The 15,479-nt window shown below is 36.2% G+C and overlaps 1 protein-coding gene across 1 annotated transcript; it reads right to left on the bottom strand.

Moving 5' to 3' along the window:
- Window positions 1-359: 359 nt before the first annotated feature.
- Window positions 360-14,182, bottom strand: LOC100888710 (homeobox protein Hox-A3). The gene is made up of 2 exons (XM_003727639.3): window positions 13,732-14,182; window positions 360-1,622 (listed from the first exon to the last, which is right to left on the bottom strand). Exons 1-2 carry the CDS (start codon window positions 14,180-14,182, stop codon window positions 928-930), a joined length of 1,146 nt encoding a protein of 381 aa, XP_003727687.2. The 3' UTR covers window positions 360-927.
- Between the last annotated feature and the right edge of the window lie 1,297 nt (window positions 14,183-15,479).

Here is a 15,479-nt window from a genome sequence, read left to right as displayed (position 1 = left end):
ATTCTTAAGATCATCATAGTAGAGACATGTCATATCAAAGGACTGCTTTTAAAGTGCCCTCATATTTCAAATATAAGTAACATCCAAAAGATTACAATGTTTAAAATATTGATCATAGTTTTGATGCCTGAAGCATGTGTGTGAGAACCATTATCATTTTGTGTAGCGCTTTCCATTGTTGATCGATTGTTGCTTTTTTATGATTATAAAACCTTATATATACATAATCCATTTTATATGCAATATAATCCAAATAATTTCTGGACATTTTTCTGAAATATAATTATGAAATTCAACTGGAGCACCAGGGCCCATTCGCATCTTTCTTGTATGTCAACCAAATTAGGTAATACAATTTTTGAATTAATATGTCAACTATGGCTGCAATCTACATGTATATTGTGTTTAAATTTGAATCGTATGAATCAGAAGACCCTGAAATCTTGTTTACGAAATTATATTAAATGACATATTAAGTTTTACATTTTGCACATTTCTATACTTATATCAAACGAGTAAAATCAGATTTGAATGCCATCACTCGAATTTTCGATTTACAATGACCAACAATACTATGAGTGGCAAAATGTGGCAAGAATACTGGCTGTTATTTAGAGTAAAGCTATCATCCTTCTTCTTCTTATCTTAAGTACTTGACAGTGTTTGAATTATTCATACAGTACATGATTTTTATACAATGAACTTTGAAAAGATATTCTACGTACTATGCTGCTCTCCTGCTCTGTGAAACCTTCCTAAGACTATATAAATAAAAAGTGTTTATCATCTCATGGAGTTGTGCATAGTCATTCAGTTGCAGGTTGAAAACGTCATCTCGAATCACATCACATCCGAATTATTTCCTGAACATTCACAATAAATGTTTTTGTCAATATTTACAACAATCAAAATGAGTCATAACGAGTGTCACAAGTGTGTTAGATGTGGTGTGGCTTCAAGCGATTGTTCTTGTGTACACGAGTAGGAGAATTGACAGTAGGCTGGCGCCCCGCGAAATGACCTGTCGGAGTGGTGCGAGCTACCCGGGTGGAACCCAAAGAGAAACGGCTCGCCGCTGACATGTCCAGCCCGCTCGGCTTGGCGAGCTAGCACAGAGTCTGAGACTTTGATCCCTCGTTCTGCTCGCTCTGTTTCTTTCATATCTCGTTTGTATTTCATTCTTCGATTCTGAAACCAAATTTTAATTTGTCTCTCTGTGAGATTCAAAGATTTTGCCATTTCAACCCGCCGTGGTCGACACAAATAGCGGTTGAAATGAAACTCCTTTTCCAGCTCGACTAGCTGTGCGCTAGTGAAAGCCGTGCGATTTCGCTTCGGACTGCTACCGCCGTTTCCTCCGCTGCATCCGCCGCTGCTTCCCCCGCTCATAGACCCGGAGCTCCCGCTCTCTCTCGGGCTGATGCTGTTGGCGTGGTTACTAAGATTTGGGCTCATCGCGCTACCTTGTGGCACTCCATGCCCGGCTCCTGCTACTACGGCTCCTGGTGCTCCTGCTATAACTGCTCCGCCTCCATGTCCTCCGCTAAGGATTTCATTCGGGATATTAGGTGGACTCTCGCTAGGCGGTACCGCTGGCATAGGCTTCTTTTTATCATCGATTACTAAAAGGAAAAAGAAAGAAAGAGAGAGAGATACATGTTTGAAAAATTATGTTTATTTTATGCACTGAAATTGTCTGAAATATGTATAGTGTATGGCTTGTGGTCGGGTATAAAATAAATATTTACACCAGTTATTGCCGTTTTATAGAACACAATGAAATATCAGGCGAACAGCAATAAACATCGTGACCTTCATCAGTAATATGCAGATTTGATGGTAGCAATTATGTTATATACATGTATTATGCTTCTGACATGTGAGATAAAAACAGCATCATAACCAACAGCAATACCAAAATAATAACAATAATCAAGTATTTCGAAGAAGAAAGAAACAAAGACTATTACTATAATACGAGGACAAATTGAACGAATCGGGGGAGATATTAATGTCTCTAAAGTTAAAATCTTTCTTTAAAAACGTACACGAAAATGTGACGCAATAAAATAGCATTATATCTTAAAAGCAATTATGACAAAGATCGACACATTGATTCTAGGAATAATACATTTCACAGAAAAAAATCTTTAGAAATGGTCAGAAAGAAAGCGAAAAAGAAAGAATGAAAGATGGATTAAAGAGAGAGAGAGAGAGAGAGAGAGATATGGGGATTGTAATCATTTAGTGTTAACAACCTTATAAGTAAATAAATTTACAATTTCCTTATCAGTTTATTATTCCTTCACAATAATATTTTAAAATAGTTTACAATCTATGTTTACCAACACTCTCTCCAACTCTCTTTTTCTCTCTTTCTCTTCCCCCCCCCCTTCTCTCTTTCTCTCTCTCTCTCTCTCTCTCTCTATGAGGTTAAATGAGTCATTAACCCATGCACCGTCAGTCAAATACGTCACACAGTTTTCATCTCAGAGCGGCTTGCTTGACAAATAAAAATACACCATTTGATGTCAAACATGAAAAATGTTTGTGTTACATTTACTAAAGAAAGCCGCTCACTTAATTATTTACATGCATTAATGTTGAACAAATATTATCTTCAGGATGATTATAATGCCTTTATTGACAAAAAAATTAGAATGTATTTATAAAAATGATGCAATTTAAATAGATGAACCAAAACATGGTCACTTAGCCTTGAAACCAAGGAATTAAAATTGAAATAGTAGATTCTTTATTAGATATTTTAAGATATACGTCTGCCGCTTGAATATGACGAGTAAAATTGTAATTTACAAAAAACGAAAACATTTCCCATTTTGTAACAACATTTGATAATGATAATTTTGACTCAGGCTTCATGCAATATTTCTAATTCTTTAGCTTGAATTGGCTCAAAAAGTTTATTCCATTCCAATGACCTTCTTCCTACGATATTTTAGTGATGCATTCATGCATTTATGATCACGACATTTAATGGCGAAAAATGTAAAATTCACAATATATCAATATAGTGTAGAAGGTAAAAACTGGTAGATGATGGAATGAAATTGACGACTGTTCCCATTTATTTCAATCTTTGGTGCCTGCGTTTTATGTATTAAATATTATTTAGGTATTGAATGGGCGATATCCTTTCAATAAAATACCCCAAATAATACAAGATACAAATGCAAAAACAAAAAGTTTTCTGTGTCCATTCCTGTTTTAAATACTCCATGGTAACCGAATGATGAAAATATCACGAAACTATCGCCTGGCAATTTCAAATTACTGTAAGTAAAAACAGCACATTTATATATTCAATGTTAATTCTATAATATATAAAGTGCTTTTTACAAAACATTCAAGTCAATTAATTTCGTGTTTTAGAGCAATTTCTAAATATACAAAACTTTATCGAGCCATTGTATGACTCTACTTATTTATTTATTTATTCAGTTTTATTTAAAAACAGGGTAGTCTTTTCAGTGCCAGGGGCCTGCTTTACAAAAGAGCCCTGTATATACAAAGATTTACAAGAAATACATTGTAGAAAACAAAGACATTATATAAACAACATACCATAAGATAACTAAAACAACTTATCACTTCAACCCTAACCTTTTCAAATTTGGTCTATAAGTATATTTCTTGTGTAGTCGTCGAAGATCAGTGGATCTGTAGTACATTTAACTAATGTGTCAATGAAATATATCACAAATCTGAATCAAATTAGTTTTGCATATACAATTATTTTTTCTTTATCACTTACGTTCACTTGATGTGCTCATAAAATAAATATTTTGTCCCCCTTAAAAAAATATAAGGTTCTAAATGCTAGCTAGTTTAAATTGTCATATTCGTGTCACAATAATCTCTTCGTCAGAATGGAACTAAGGGGTTTACATTCTCTTGGGACGGACCCCACTGATGAAACGTTTTTAAATTTGTAAAAGTAGAGAACAAACCGTGCAAAAATTGGCATTTATCCAATCGATTATTTGATGAACTGAAGAAAAAAACTTTTGAAAAAGTCAGACTGATTTCACATTTCACAGGATTATAAAGTGCATGATGGGGGGAAATAGAATAGTCAACTACTTGCATTTTTCTATCAAACAAGCTCCCAATAAAGTTCTTTAGACTCTAAGAGTTTTTTTCTCACTGTATGTTGATTATGCAGCACTGCGGAACATGACATTGATTTTGTAAACGATGATAAAGGTGGTAGGTATTGTTATGCCACAAAATATATTGTAGTTCCGGTTTCTCGTCATGTATTCTTATTATGAGTAATATTTAAAGTGTTTGCTTAAAAAAATCCTATATCACCATTCGTTATATAGCAAAACGTCGTTTGTTCAAGGGTCGTTCGACAAAACAAACGAACAAACAAGCCATCAAAATTATTATGCTTATTATTTAGTAAATAGGTCAGATTAATGCTTTCTCTTAGTTGATGATAACATTGTTTTGATACTGACTCCTGGCCTATACCGATTAGGTAGTAACTTTTCTTTGTGATTTAAACCGAGGAGTACGATTATGAATAGAGATTATTACTATGATTATGATAGATTTCACATTTTCTCATAACAGCACCCATGACCCATCATGATTTTCCTCAACTCGTATCATGTCATATATTGGATCAAAAGAGAAAGTCAGTCAAAATCAGGTCAATTTCGGAGAAGTGAAGATAAATAAAGGAGAATCAAAAACAAATGTAGGCGTCGCAGGTAAAGGAGGCATGGCGAGCCCAGAATGATTCAAAACATGGGCCTATATAGACATTCCCTTAGGCCGTGCTGGATAACTCGTCACCCCATTACCCCAAGTCCACCTTTCGTTTACTCACGGGCTCGCCCCACTGGCGGCTCGATCCCGTCTTCAAAGAGACTCGTTGAATGATGAGTGTGAGTTTGTACTGTGATGCGTAAATTATTCCATTAATCATTCCCAGGTTGACAGTCTTCTATACTCCGATTGAACCCAACTCTTCCAGAGCAGTAACTAAGGCAATGAGGCAAGGTGATTAGTATTGATAATTAGGGATAATTTTATGCGCTTTTCGAAACGAAGGGGTCTTTTAACACGATTATAATTTAGATTAAATGTACAAAAGACGACAAATTAGCTTAAAAATTGGGTGACATAGACGGGAAGACCTTTACACTTTAATATTTCGTCCAAGGACTTTAATGGGAGAACACGAAAATAATTTAGAGACCTGCCGATTGTTTTTACATTATTTCATTAGTGTTTACCTTTTCTTTGTTTTTCATTCCTTTTACATGCAGAGTAGTTTTTTTCTTTCTTAATTTCTTTCTTTCTTTCTCTCTTTATTTGTTTATTTCATTAGTTTTTCAATTCTTTGTTGATTCATTTCTTTATTTTTTTATTTATTTTTATTTATTTATTTTGTATTCCTTATACAGGATAATCTCTTTAGTACATAAAAACTGTTTAGCAAGAGAGCCCTGTTAGTTTGAGTTAGTTATTAATTTTTAAAGAATCGAACTTTGATTTCCTACTAGAATTATGAAGATATTTGTAATTTATCGAATCAAAATACAATGAATCTGACAAATACACTTCTCAGCGCTTGGGAAATTCCATGAACATTCATATACAGCTATCTGGGGCAGAATTCTCATCTGAAATACAGTAATATAGTTTAAGTTCTCCATTGCTGCACTCTCTTAAACCTACGTCAGCCTGCTAGCAAACCAGAACAAATCAGTTGTACTGAAAATAGAAATGTATGACCTTGGGGTAACGAACAACGTGTATCATTAACATGCACATCATACTTCGGTGCGATTGTTCATTTCCCTCCATGTGCTCTTTCAATCATAGAGATAATGAGAAAATAATTTTCGAGATCTCTCTCTCTCTCGCCCAAAAAGCGAATCGATGGCAGGGTCGAGAGAGCGCGCGAGGGAGTTCGAACGACAGAGGATGACGATGGTAGTAGAGAGAGATAGATAAAGTTAAGAAGAGTGGTGGTGGGGGGAGAGAAGAAGAAGAAGAAAAGAAGAAGAAGAAAAGAAGAAGAAGAATATTAATAATGAGAAGAATAATAGTAACAACAACAATCATAGCAGTAATACTAATGATATCGATAATGATGTTTGTGTAACATTGATATTGGTCTTGATGACAATATGAATGTAACAAATATGGTAAAGGCATGTTTTATTACGTCGAATATAAACAAAACATTTAAGAAAAGAAGATGAAGGGACACCAAACAAAGAAAGATGGGTATAAAGGGAATGTTTTGTGTTCGGGAAAGGGATGGGGGCGGTAGGGGGAAGTATGGGGGGGGGGGGTCAGCGTTTGGAAATGTAGGCTACACCCTTTTAACATACTTATAACCCATAAATGTAATCGTATTCCCAGTGCCATTTTCCTCTTTGTCTTCAGTTCAGGTGGGATAATTGAGGCATGAACAAAATGTAATTTAAAATGAGCGAGAATATGTAAAAACCATCATCGATATTGAATGCGAAAGTGAAAGCTTATGCTGAAATGCGAACTAGTTTCCCCTCGTGATAAAGGTAGATGTATATGCATTTCACCTGACATGCCAATTGTCATTGGTAACATATTTCAACAAACATCTTAATAAGGCTATAATTTGTCTTGCGCGACGAGATAGCTAGATAAATTTGCATATTGATATAAATGAATACCAACAACAAAAAGCGATATAATTGATCTTTGAGGGGAAATAGCCAATACAAAGAAGAAGAAAAAAAGAGAAAATATTTGTTGTATCCATTCTATGCGAGGTTAATAATGAGCATTCAGATATAGCATCAGAGAATAGTATGAAGTGGAATCATTTCGTGCAAAATGTAATGATCGGTTAGAACTTTTGCAGCTACTACTGAAAAATGCAGGACTTGACATCTATTTTAGTATGTTTGACCTCCTTTCTCCAAATTTAGAAGTTATAATCATTTCATTAATTGTAATTATCGAATTGCAGGAATGTGGGCCTGGGGCTACTGACTGCTCAATGAGGCCCAACATATTTAATTAGACAATCGCATTATTATGACGGTATCAAACGTTTGGGAAGAAATGTTAAAGGTAGTTAAAGAAAAAAACAACAACAACTGCATTTAGATAAGCAAACAAACGAACAAAACAAACAGGCCTGCAACATCAAACACGTAACTGCGCAAATCAAAATTGTATAACAACATATCCAACGATACAAACATTTGTATCTTATCACCGTCTTCTTGCAAACCAAGAAGAAAAGGGATAAGAAAAGTGAGGAGCTGTCTTGTATCTGTCATTGAAAATATCAAGCAGACGAAATCTGGCGACTAATGACGGTTTGATGAGCTTTTTCGGGTTGATTGTAAGAGGTCAAGTACACCCAATTTCCTAGACAACAGGAGCGCGACTGGGTTCAATTTGGTGATTTTCCCCTAAATCGGTAGCAAATGTGTTACGAATTAAGGCGTACAGGTAGATATACCAATGTCTAGCTGCTCAGGATAAGAGGCAATGCAACTAGGAAATTCTCGAGGAAAGGAGCCATTTAAAATGCCTTACCACTGTTGCGAGTAGACAATGCCTTTATCATACTCCGGTCCCTCCAACAAGACCGACACCAGACCGACACCTGACCGACAACAGACCGACAACAGACCGACAACAGACCGACAACAGACCAACAACAGACCGACACCAGACCGACAACAGACCGACAACAGACCGACAACAGACCGACAACAGACCGACAACAGACCAACAACAGACCGACAACAGAACGACAACAGACCGACAACAGACCGACACCAGACCAACAACAGACCGACACTAGACCGACACCAGACCGACACCAGATCAACAACAGACCGACACCAGACCAACAACAGACCGACACCAGACCGACACCTGACTGACTACAGACCAACAACAGACCGACACCAGACCGACACCTGACTAACTACAGACCGACAACAGACCGACAACAGACCGACACCTGGTCGATAACAGACCGACAACAGACCTACAACAGACCGACACCTGACCGACAACAGACCGACAACAGACAGACACCAGACTCTGACACCAGTCCTATCAAACAATAACATTACCCCCAAATGGCCAAAAAAAAGCCGTTTCTGAAGCCGCCATATTGAACATCTTCATCGTTTTAGGATGTCTTCAGGAAATAAATCCTTGATATTGTTATTACAAATTCCAAAAGTATTAACATAAGTTTTTGAGGAGAACGACCACTGATACATGTATAAAGTGACACTTTCCAAATATTAACAATTCGATCAGGGATGGTTCTGATCACATTAGTGTTTGGCGAATATTAGTCTAATCCGGTTGTTAATTTGTTCAAAGATCTACACTGAAAAGAAGGCCTTGACAGATGACATAGAATCTTAAGAAGTGAGACGATTTCTTTTTGTCTCTTTGTAAGTTAAGACAATTCTTGACATTATTTTGGTTACTAAAAAAACAAGATATTATGTTACTATGCTCTGAAGTGCTGCATGATCTATCAATAACGATAAATTATGTTTTAAAAAGAAAGAAGTTGAATGAATTGGAGATGATTTACGCTGTTTATTTAGTTTCACAATGAAAACAACAAATCATTCCATCACGTGATATTGAGTATGTTAATCACGTGATAGTTGTCACGTGTATTAGAATCTTCAATCAATTCTGAACCAAAAGTGAGAAAGTGATCGATCAATATGTATTTGAGGAAATATGCAATGTGACCAATAGAGAGGATCGGGCCATTTATTGGGCACTGGTATCGTGGGGAGACGGGGGGGGGGGGAACTGGGTTTAACAATTTGACGAAATGCCAGGCAAGAGGCTATCGAGTAAGTGGGATGTGGGAGGGTTGTGTCTCGCCTTCTTGTCTTGTTCCCCCTTTCCTCTTTTTCCTCCTATCTTTGCTTTTCTAACCTTTTCGGGCACCGCCCCTTCCCCTAAGCTACGTCACAGTGTAACCATGGACAATTCATTTTTTTTAATAATGACTGTTGGCCTTTCGGGGGGATTCACACCGAAATAGAAAGGCTGTAGAACGAGCTAAAACCTCGACGTTCTTTTTCGCATCAGCATCGGCCGGAAGTAAATTGGAGGTGGGTGGAAAATTAAGTTTGTAATAAACATTGATTCGCAGTCGTCCAAGACGAAAACATACACGCAACATTGCTTCTCAAGGTCTTCCCAGAAGCACACTAAATCATACAATTAATATGGTAAATATAGCAGCTTTCCAACAAAAAACACCAACATGAGTTCACATTGATGTTCATACATGAACCTCAACAGTCACAGCACAGTGACCTAAACCTGCTTTAAGATCGGGGATTAAAAAATGGTTACGGGTGCGTCAAAGATCTATTAACACGTACCTTTCCCCTTTGGAATGTCAATTTACAAGATGCCATGAAACTGTCTAATGACAGTCTACCTTTAAGACACCATTGCTTAAAAATGTGACCTCCAAGTCAAGTGTCTTTTGGCTGCCTTCACATTGGAGAGCTGAGAGAGGCCCCGTGAAATGCCACTCTCCTCATTGATGAGTTACCCAGACTCTGTGCTAGTTCAATGCTACAGCACTTTCCCTTCATTTCAACCAGACGCCGTCGAAATTATACGTCTTCATTTGTGAAGGGCTTAAAGATCAAGTTGAGTTCTGGTCATGCGATTGCATTGTGAAAGATACGGTGGAAATGATTGGAAAATGTCGATCATGTAGTACATGAGCATTGTTGTATACTGTGAGGTTTAGGATCTTCAAAATGATAGGAAATTGACCCGGTCTTGCAAAAAGTCACATGCACTGTACATAGAAATGTGTATATGGGACTGGACAAACAAATAACATGAAATTGTGGTCCACAATCTTTAGCTTTTATTTTCATATTTCAAATATACAAGGGCGTTCGAAGAACCATCCTATTCATAGGAGAATTATCTATGATACTCTTCTACTCTTTAAAATAAAAAGAATGAAAAAGCTTACAAAATATTGTTCACCTTTCCCTCAGAATTCGAACTTCTCTTTAATCTGCACTGAGGGTTCAAATGCTGGATGAAGAATTATATTGTCTTGTAGTTGGTAGAGAGAGAGAGACTGGTAAATGACTTAACTCAAACGAGTGTCACACATAACATAGGACGAGAAATGGAGAGAGATGGGAATAGAGAAAGACCAATCTGCGTCGCTGCCAAATGTCTGCATGTCTGGTAGTTTTGGTGTGATAGAGATGTTCAACTCAACACCGAACACGCGAGGTCAATTGAAATAAAGTGTTTTGACCGATACGTACATCTATACTGATGCTGAAAATACATCAAGCATAATTATAATGGTTCGTTTTCTAACATAGTATTTATATGAAATGCAGAGAAAGAATATAAAATGGACATTTATGTGTACACAGCCCTAGTACAAATGCCTATAGTGGGAATAGTGTATCATTGCAAACACAATACAAAGATGACCATTTGTGCTACTTAATCGTTCACAATTTACAATACATTATTCTGCACCTTCGCAAATTATAGTTCCCCCCCCCTTTTATAATAATTGTATTTTCATGCAAACCTGAAATTATCTCTATAAAAACATCTCTCCATGGTTAATGCAATGTGGTCGAACCTCAACTTTATCATTATATGTTTTTAAATGTAGTATATTGTAAATGAATCTTCAGTTTGAACTTCAAAAGGGGCATGTTGGAGGACATCTACTAAGTACTAAGATCCACGTTAACAAATAATTTTAATCATTCTAAATCTTGTGGTATGATAAATGTTTTCAATTTATCTGATATATCGCAATTTATATATGTGACAACCTATAGTACGACTACTACTTCTACTACTACTACTACTACTGATACTACTACTTCTACTACTACTACTGATACTACTACTACTACTACTACTACTACTACTATCACTACTATCACTACTACTACTTCTACTACTTCTACTACTACTACTGATACTACTACTGCTACTGCTACTACTATCACTACTACTACTACTATCACTACTACTACTACTACTACTACTACTACTACTACTACTACTACTATCACCACTACTACTACTACTACTACTACTACTACTACTTCCACTACTACTACTACTACTACTACTATTACTATTACTACTACTACTACTGCTTCTACTACTACTACTGCTTCTACTACTACTACTACTACTACTACTACTACTACTACTACTACTATTACTATTACTAATATTATTACTATTACTACTACTACTACTACTACTACTACTACTACTAGTACTACTACTTCTACTACTAATGATAATAACACCGACAATACTCATAATGGTGATGATGATAGTGACGCTAGTGATCAATGATTTCAATAGTACGTCCATTTCAAATTCCGCCTTGACAACTATTACCAATAACGCCACATTGGTCTTGTAGGGAGGTCAATGTAGTTTCAACATTATACCACTTATATTATACTGCTTCGTTCACTTCTAATAAAACACTTAAACACCCTGTCCTAATAAAATCTCTTAATTTTGACAGCTGTAGAAATCTCTAAGTAAAAGAACAATCATGCTCGATAGTCTAAAACAAACCGGAAACATTTTGTTGATGTTTGGTATAGACAACAAGGGTTGTATGACACATGCTCCGGAGAAAAATTGCTCCGCGGTAATTTCCTACACTAACCGAATTGCTAACATACTACCATGGACCTAACCCTGTATACTTAACCCAAAGCTTTACCCTAAACTTAACCGAAAACCAATGAATTGCAATCCTAAACCTAACCATTCATTTTGACAAAATAAGGCCTGGAACAATAAGACTATAGCCGGAGCAAAATATGTCGGATTACCAACAATTGGTAAAAGAATAACAGTAACCAGGTGACAGAGCATTGGTCGCCATACTTCATAGCTTAATACTAGCTGCTCGACATCATTTACCAATGTCTCTTTTGTGTCCGTGTATATGACACATTTTCTTTTTTCTTCTTTACCTTCTTTCTTTCATTTTTTATTTAAAAAAAGGAAATTTAATACGATTCTTTTTTGGTTGGATTTTCCCAATGTTCCTTTTCCCACACAACTCCTTGGATACATTTATGTCTTAAAAGTGGATGAGACATTAAACTTTCTAAAACATCACGCACGACTCCCGATCATGTTTCATCTGTGGTAGCAAGCGGAAATGATTGACAAAAAGTGGTTTCAGTTTTAAAGTTCTATTTTCAGCAATTATGGCCTAAATGTAAACATTCTCCGAGTACATGCATGGGAAATATATGCTAGAAAGCACTCGACATGCTAGTATTTCTATGAAAGATAGAAAGTTAGTCATATTGTTTATTAATAATGTTTGCGGTCTCCTGCATTCTTTCCACAGATAGTTCGGATAATACTTCAAATTTAGAATAAAATGTTATATAAATATTAAGTTTCGTTATTATATGTATATATGTAAATACAATTTTAACATGTAGTTATCAATATTTTTTTATTTTGGATATTACCTTAAGTGAATTAAGTTCTTTGTTATTCAGTTATTGTATTTGGTAAAATGCAGACAAAATGCAGAAGAAAGAAAATCAAATATTAAATGAATAACATTAAATGATCGCATTTCAAAAGTGAATTGTAGCATTATTTAATAGTCCCGTAATATGAAAATATAGGACAATTCATTAATAAATAAAATATTACCATGTAAAATGCGTAAGCATGACTGATGTAAAGGGTCATAGTTTTAGGACAGAAGCTAAACAGCGTATTCAGTATATTGTATTAGATGACAAAAATATATTTTGTTTAAATAACAGAAAGGTTTATTTGTTTCTTGTGTTAAATGGTGAAAGAAGATCGTAAATATACTACTGACTATAGAAAGGTACAGCTTCCAATTTAGACGTTTTCAATACCCACTTTTACTCTTAGTGTAGTAAATAGTTTGTCTCTAACCGACACGTGTTTATCCGTTTTTGTCTATTCAAATGGAAGGAATTTAGATCTTTACAAACAGCAACTGATACGCATTGACTATTCAGGGAATATATACATTTTCTAATTGAGAAAAAAATTACATTAAACAAATCTTGTTGTTGTCTATATATCTGACTCTGAGCTCATTCTAAAGAAGACCCCAGGAGTCACTAAGATACAACAAAGACATATAATGTTCATGCTCACTCTGAAAATAATACGTGATGGAAATGAAATGCAATTTTAGAATCAATATAATTCAATTAGGAATATAAGATTGCATACTTCGTTCTGTGTCATAATATTTTTCAATAGAGACCCGATGCAGCGCATTTATAATGATATTGTTTTTCAAAATAATTTTTGTCGTTTTCACCAGTGCTTTAAATCATTCAATAAGATGTTTACATACATTACATGTATATATAAGTTTTTTCTGTTTATAATTTTAAAAGAAATTGCAAACAAATATGACAATCCTGGTTATATTTTTCACATTGCTAAAACTAGAATAGTCGAATAATAATTCTAAAGTATCATTTACGTCTGTATTGAGCAACGTTATAAGTTTGTTTACAATTATCCATGCACCACCCAAAGGAATTTTCTATGAATCATCCATGGATCCTGTCGGCCACAACAAAAAGCTTAAACCTTAATCTCAGCTCAATCCTCATTTATATCTTGAGATGTTTTACCTACCACATTCTGGTTGCTTCTTTTGTCTGGTATTTTGTCTCGACTCCACCATCCAGGGATAGATAGTCTTAGGGGCTTGTCCATTGACAGCACCTGTTCTACAATTCACCATTCCAGCACACGCATCTTGCTCTGCGCAAGAGTTCCCTCCACATCCACCACCACCGCCGCCGCCACCACCACTACCTGCCCCGCCGGAACTTGCCCGGTCAGGGCTTTCACCTGGCCCATAAAGTTCACCAGCTTCTGCCGCTTCCCGTGGGTCTATTCCATGGTAGCCGCCTCCGCCACCGTTGACGGCCCCCTGCCCCTGGTCGTGGTAGAAGTACTGCTGATGATGGTGGTGGCCGGCGCTGCTGCCATAGGCATAACCATTAGCCGATGCATTTTGGCTCCCAAAGTACTCGGCTCCATAGATAGCCGGTGCTCGTTCGTAGTATTCAACCGCCTGCATCGCACAAGAATCCGGTGTCACCACGGCCAAAAATTTATTTCAATCTGAGTCGGAGTTGACACCATTATCAAGAAAGAAAGACACAAACAGATTGTCGCTGTGGCAGCAATGATCATGTGACACGACCTGACCAATCACCAATCACTAAGGTACTAAACGAAGAGATACGGTTAGAGCCAAGGTATAACGTGTTTGGTATTTACATCTAGAGGTGACGACGATTTCGTCTCCGTCTCCTTTTCTCTCTTTCACGTTCTCTCTTCCTCTCATCTCCCCTCTCTTTCATCCTCGCTCTCACTTTCGCCCGGATCTGTGGTAGTGAAATACAATTTTCGAGAACTGCACAGAACTCGTAGTAAGCATGCAGATTTTGATGAGGGCTTGCCGAAAGGAGGAGGTGCTCCCACTAACAAGTTGTTGGTTCATTTTCTTCTCGTTTTGACAAATTTTTGGCCATGTGCAGCGTCTGTCAACAATCAGTTCGAGTTTCGGGACGTTTGTAAAGCTAGAACCATCTCCTACTGATCCCTACGATTTGATAACATTCGTTTTAGTATCAACTGTACATCTAGTAAATAGAAACTTCGACCCACAAATCGCATTTAAATTACATAAAGTAACATACTTTCCAGTTATTGCCATGCTCCATTGGTTGCCACACATTACAATTTTAAGTGTTACCAAGCGAAACTGTCCTCATGACCACAGCCAGCCAAACATAAACATACACCAAGCATTGATGATCAATAATCATAACAATCACAACTTCTTAGTAAGTCCTAATATATATTTATTTTTCTGCTTGCCCTAAATATTGATCAGTATTCTTCAAGATGAAATCGAAACTGTTCTTTGTTGTAGAATAAACAGAGATTGAATCAATCTAAAAAATCCCATGAATTCGTCCCACAATTCGTTAGAAAAAAAGATGCTTAATATATTCTTTAACTATTTTCCTAAATCTAACTTCATAAGTTCTTGGTGTTTATACTACGATTAATGACTTAAATCTAATAGTCACAGAATGCGAAGGTTTTTTTTCGTCATAATATGAAAATGAGGCGTCCACCAGTTTTTTTTCTTCTTCTGAATTCCGGTAATAAATATCATTTTGTTTACTGATATCGATGGAGCCGTCATAAAAACAAAACAAAACAAATAGACAATTAACAAACGACGTAGAATGACAATATCAACCCTACAAAAAGAAACTACTTATTAAAGACACTGTTCTATCTATAGTAACCTTTTCGAATTGCCTATTCTGGATGTCCCTTAATTCATTTTCCAGTGCATC

Source organism: Strongylocentrotus purpuratus, unplaced genomic scaffold (assembly GCF_000002235.5).
Source record: "Strongylocentrotus purpuratus isolate Spur 01 unplaced genomic scaffold, Spur_5.0 spur5_scaffold_6, whole genome shotgun sequence".
In the NCBI taxonomy this organism is placed as follows: Eukaryota; Metazoa; Echinodermata; class Echinoidea; order Camarodonta; family Strongylocentrotidae; genus Strongylocentrotus; species Strongylocentrotus purpuratus.
This window is presented reverse-complemented; position numbering and strand designations above follow the sequence as displayed.

What these genes read in the sequence shown, in the direction of transcription:
- LOC100888710 (XM_003727639.3), bottom strand. Translation starts at nt 14,182, where the DNA reads ATGCAGGCGGTTGAATACTACGAACGAGCACCGGCTATCTATGGAGCC. An exon ending in AAAGAAGCAACCAGAATGTG is followed by an intron (nt 1,623 to 13,731) that starts GTAGGTAAAACA and finishes TTTTCCTTTTAG; the next exon opens with TAATCGATGATAAAAAGAAG.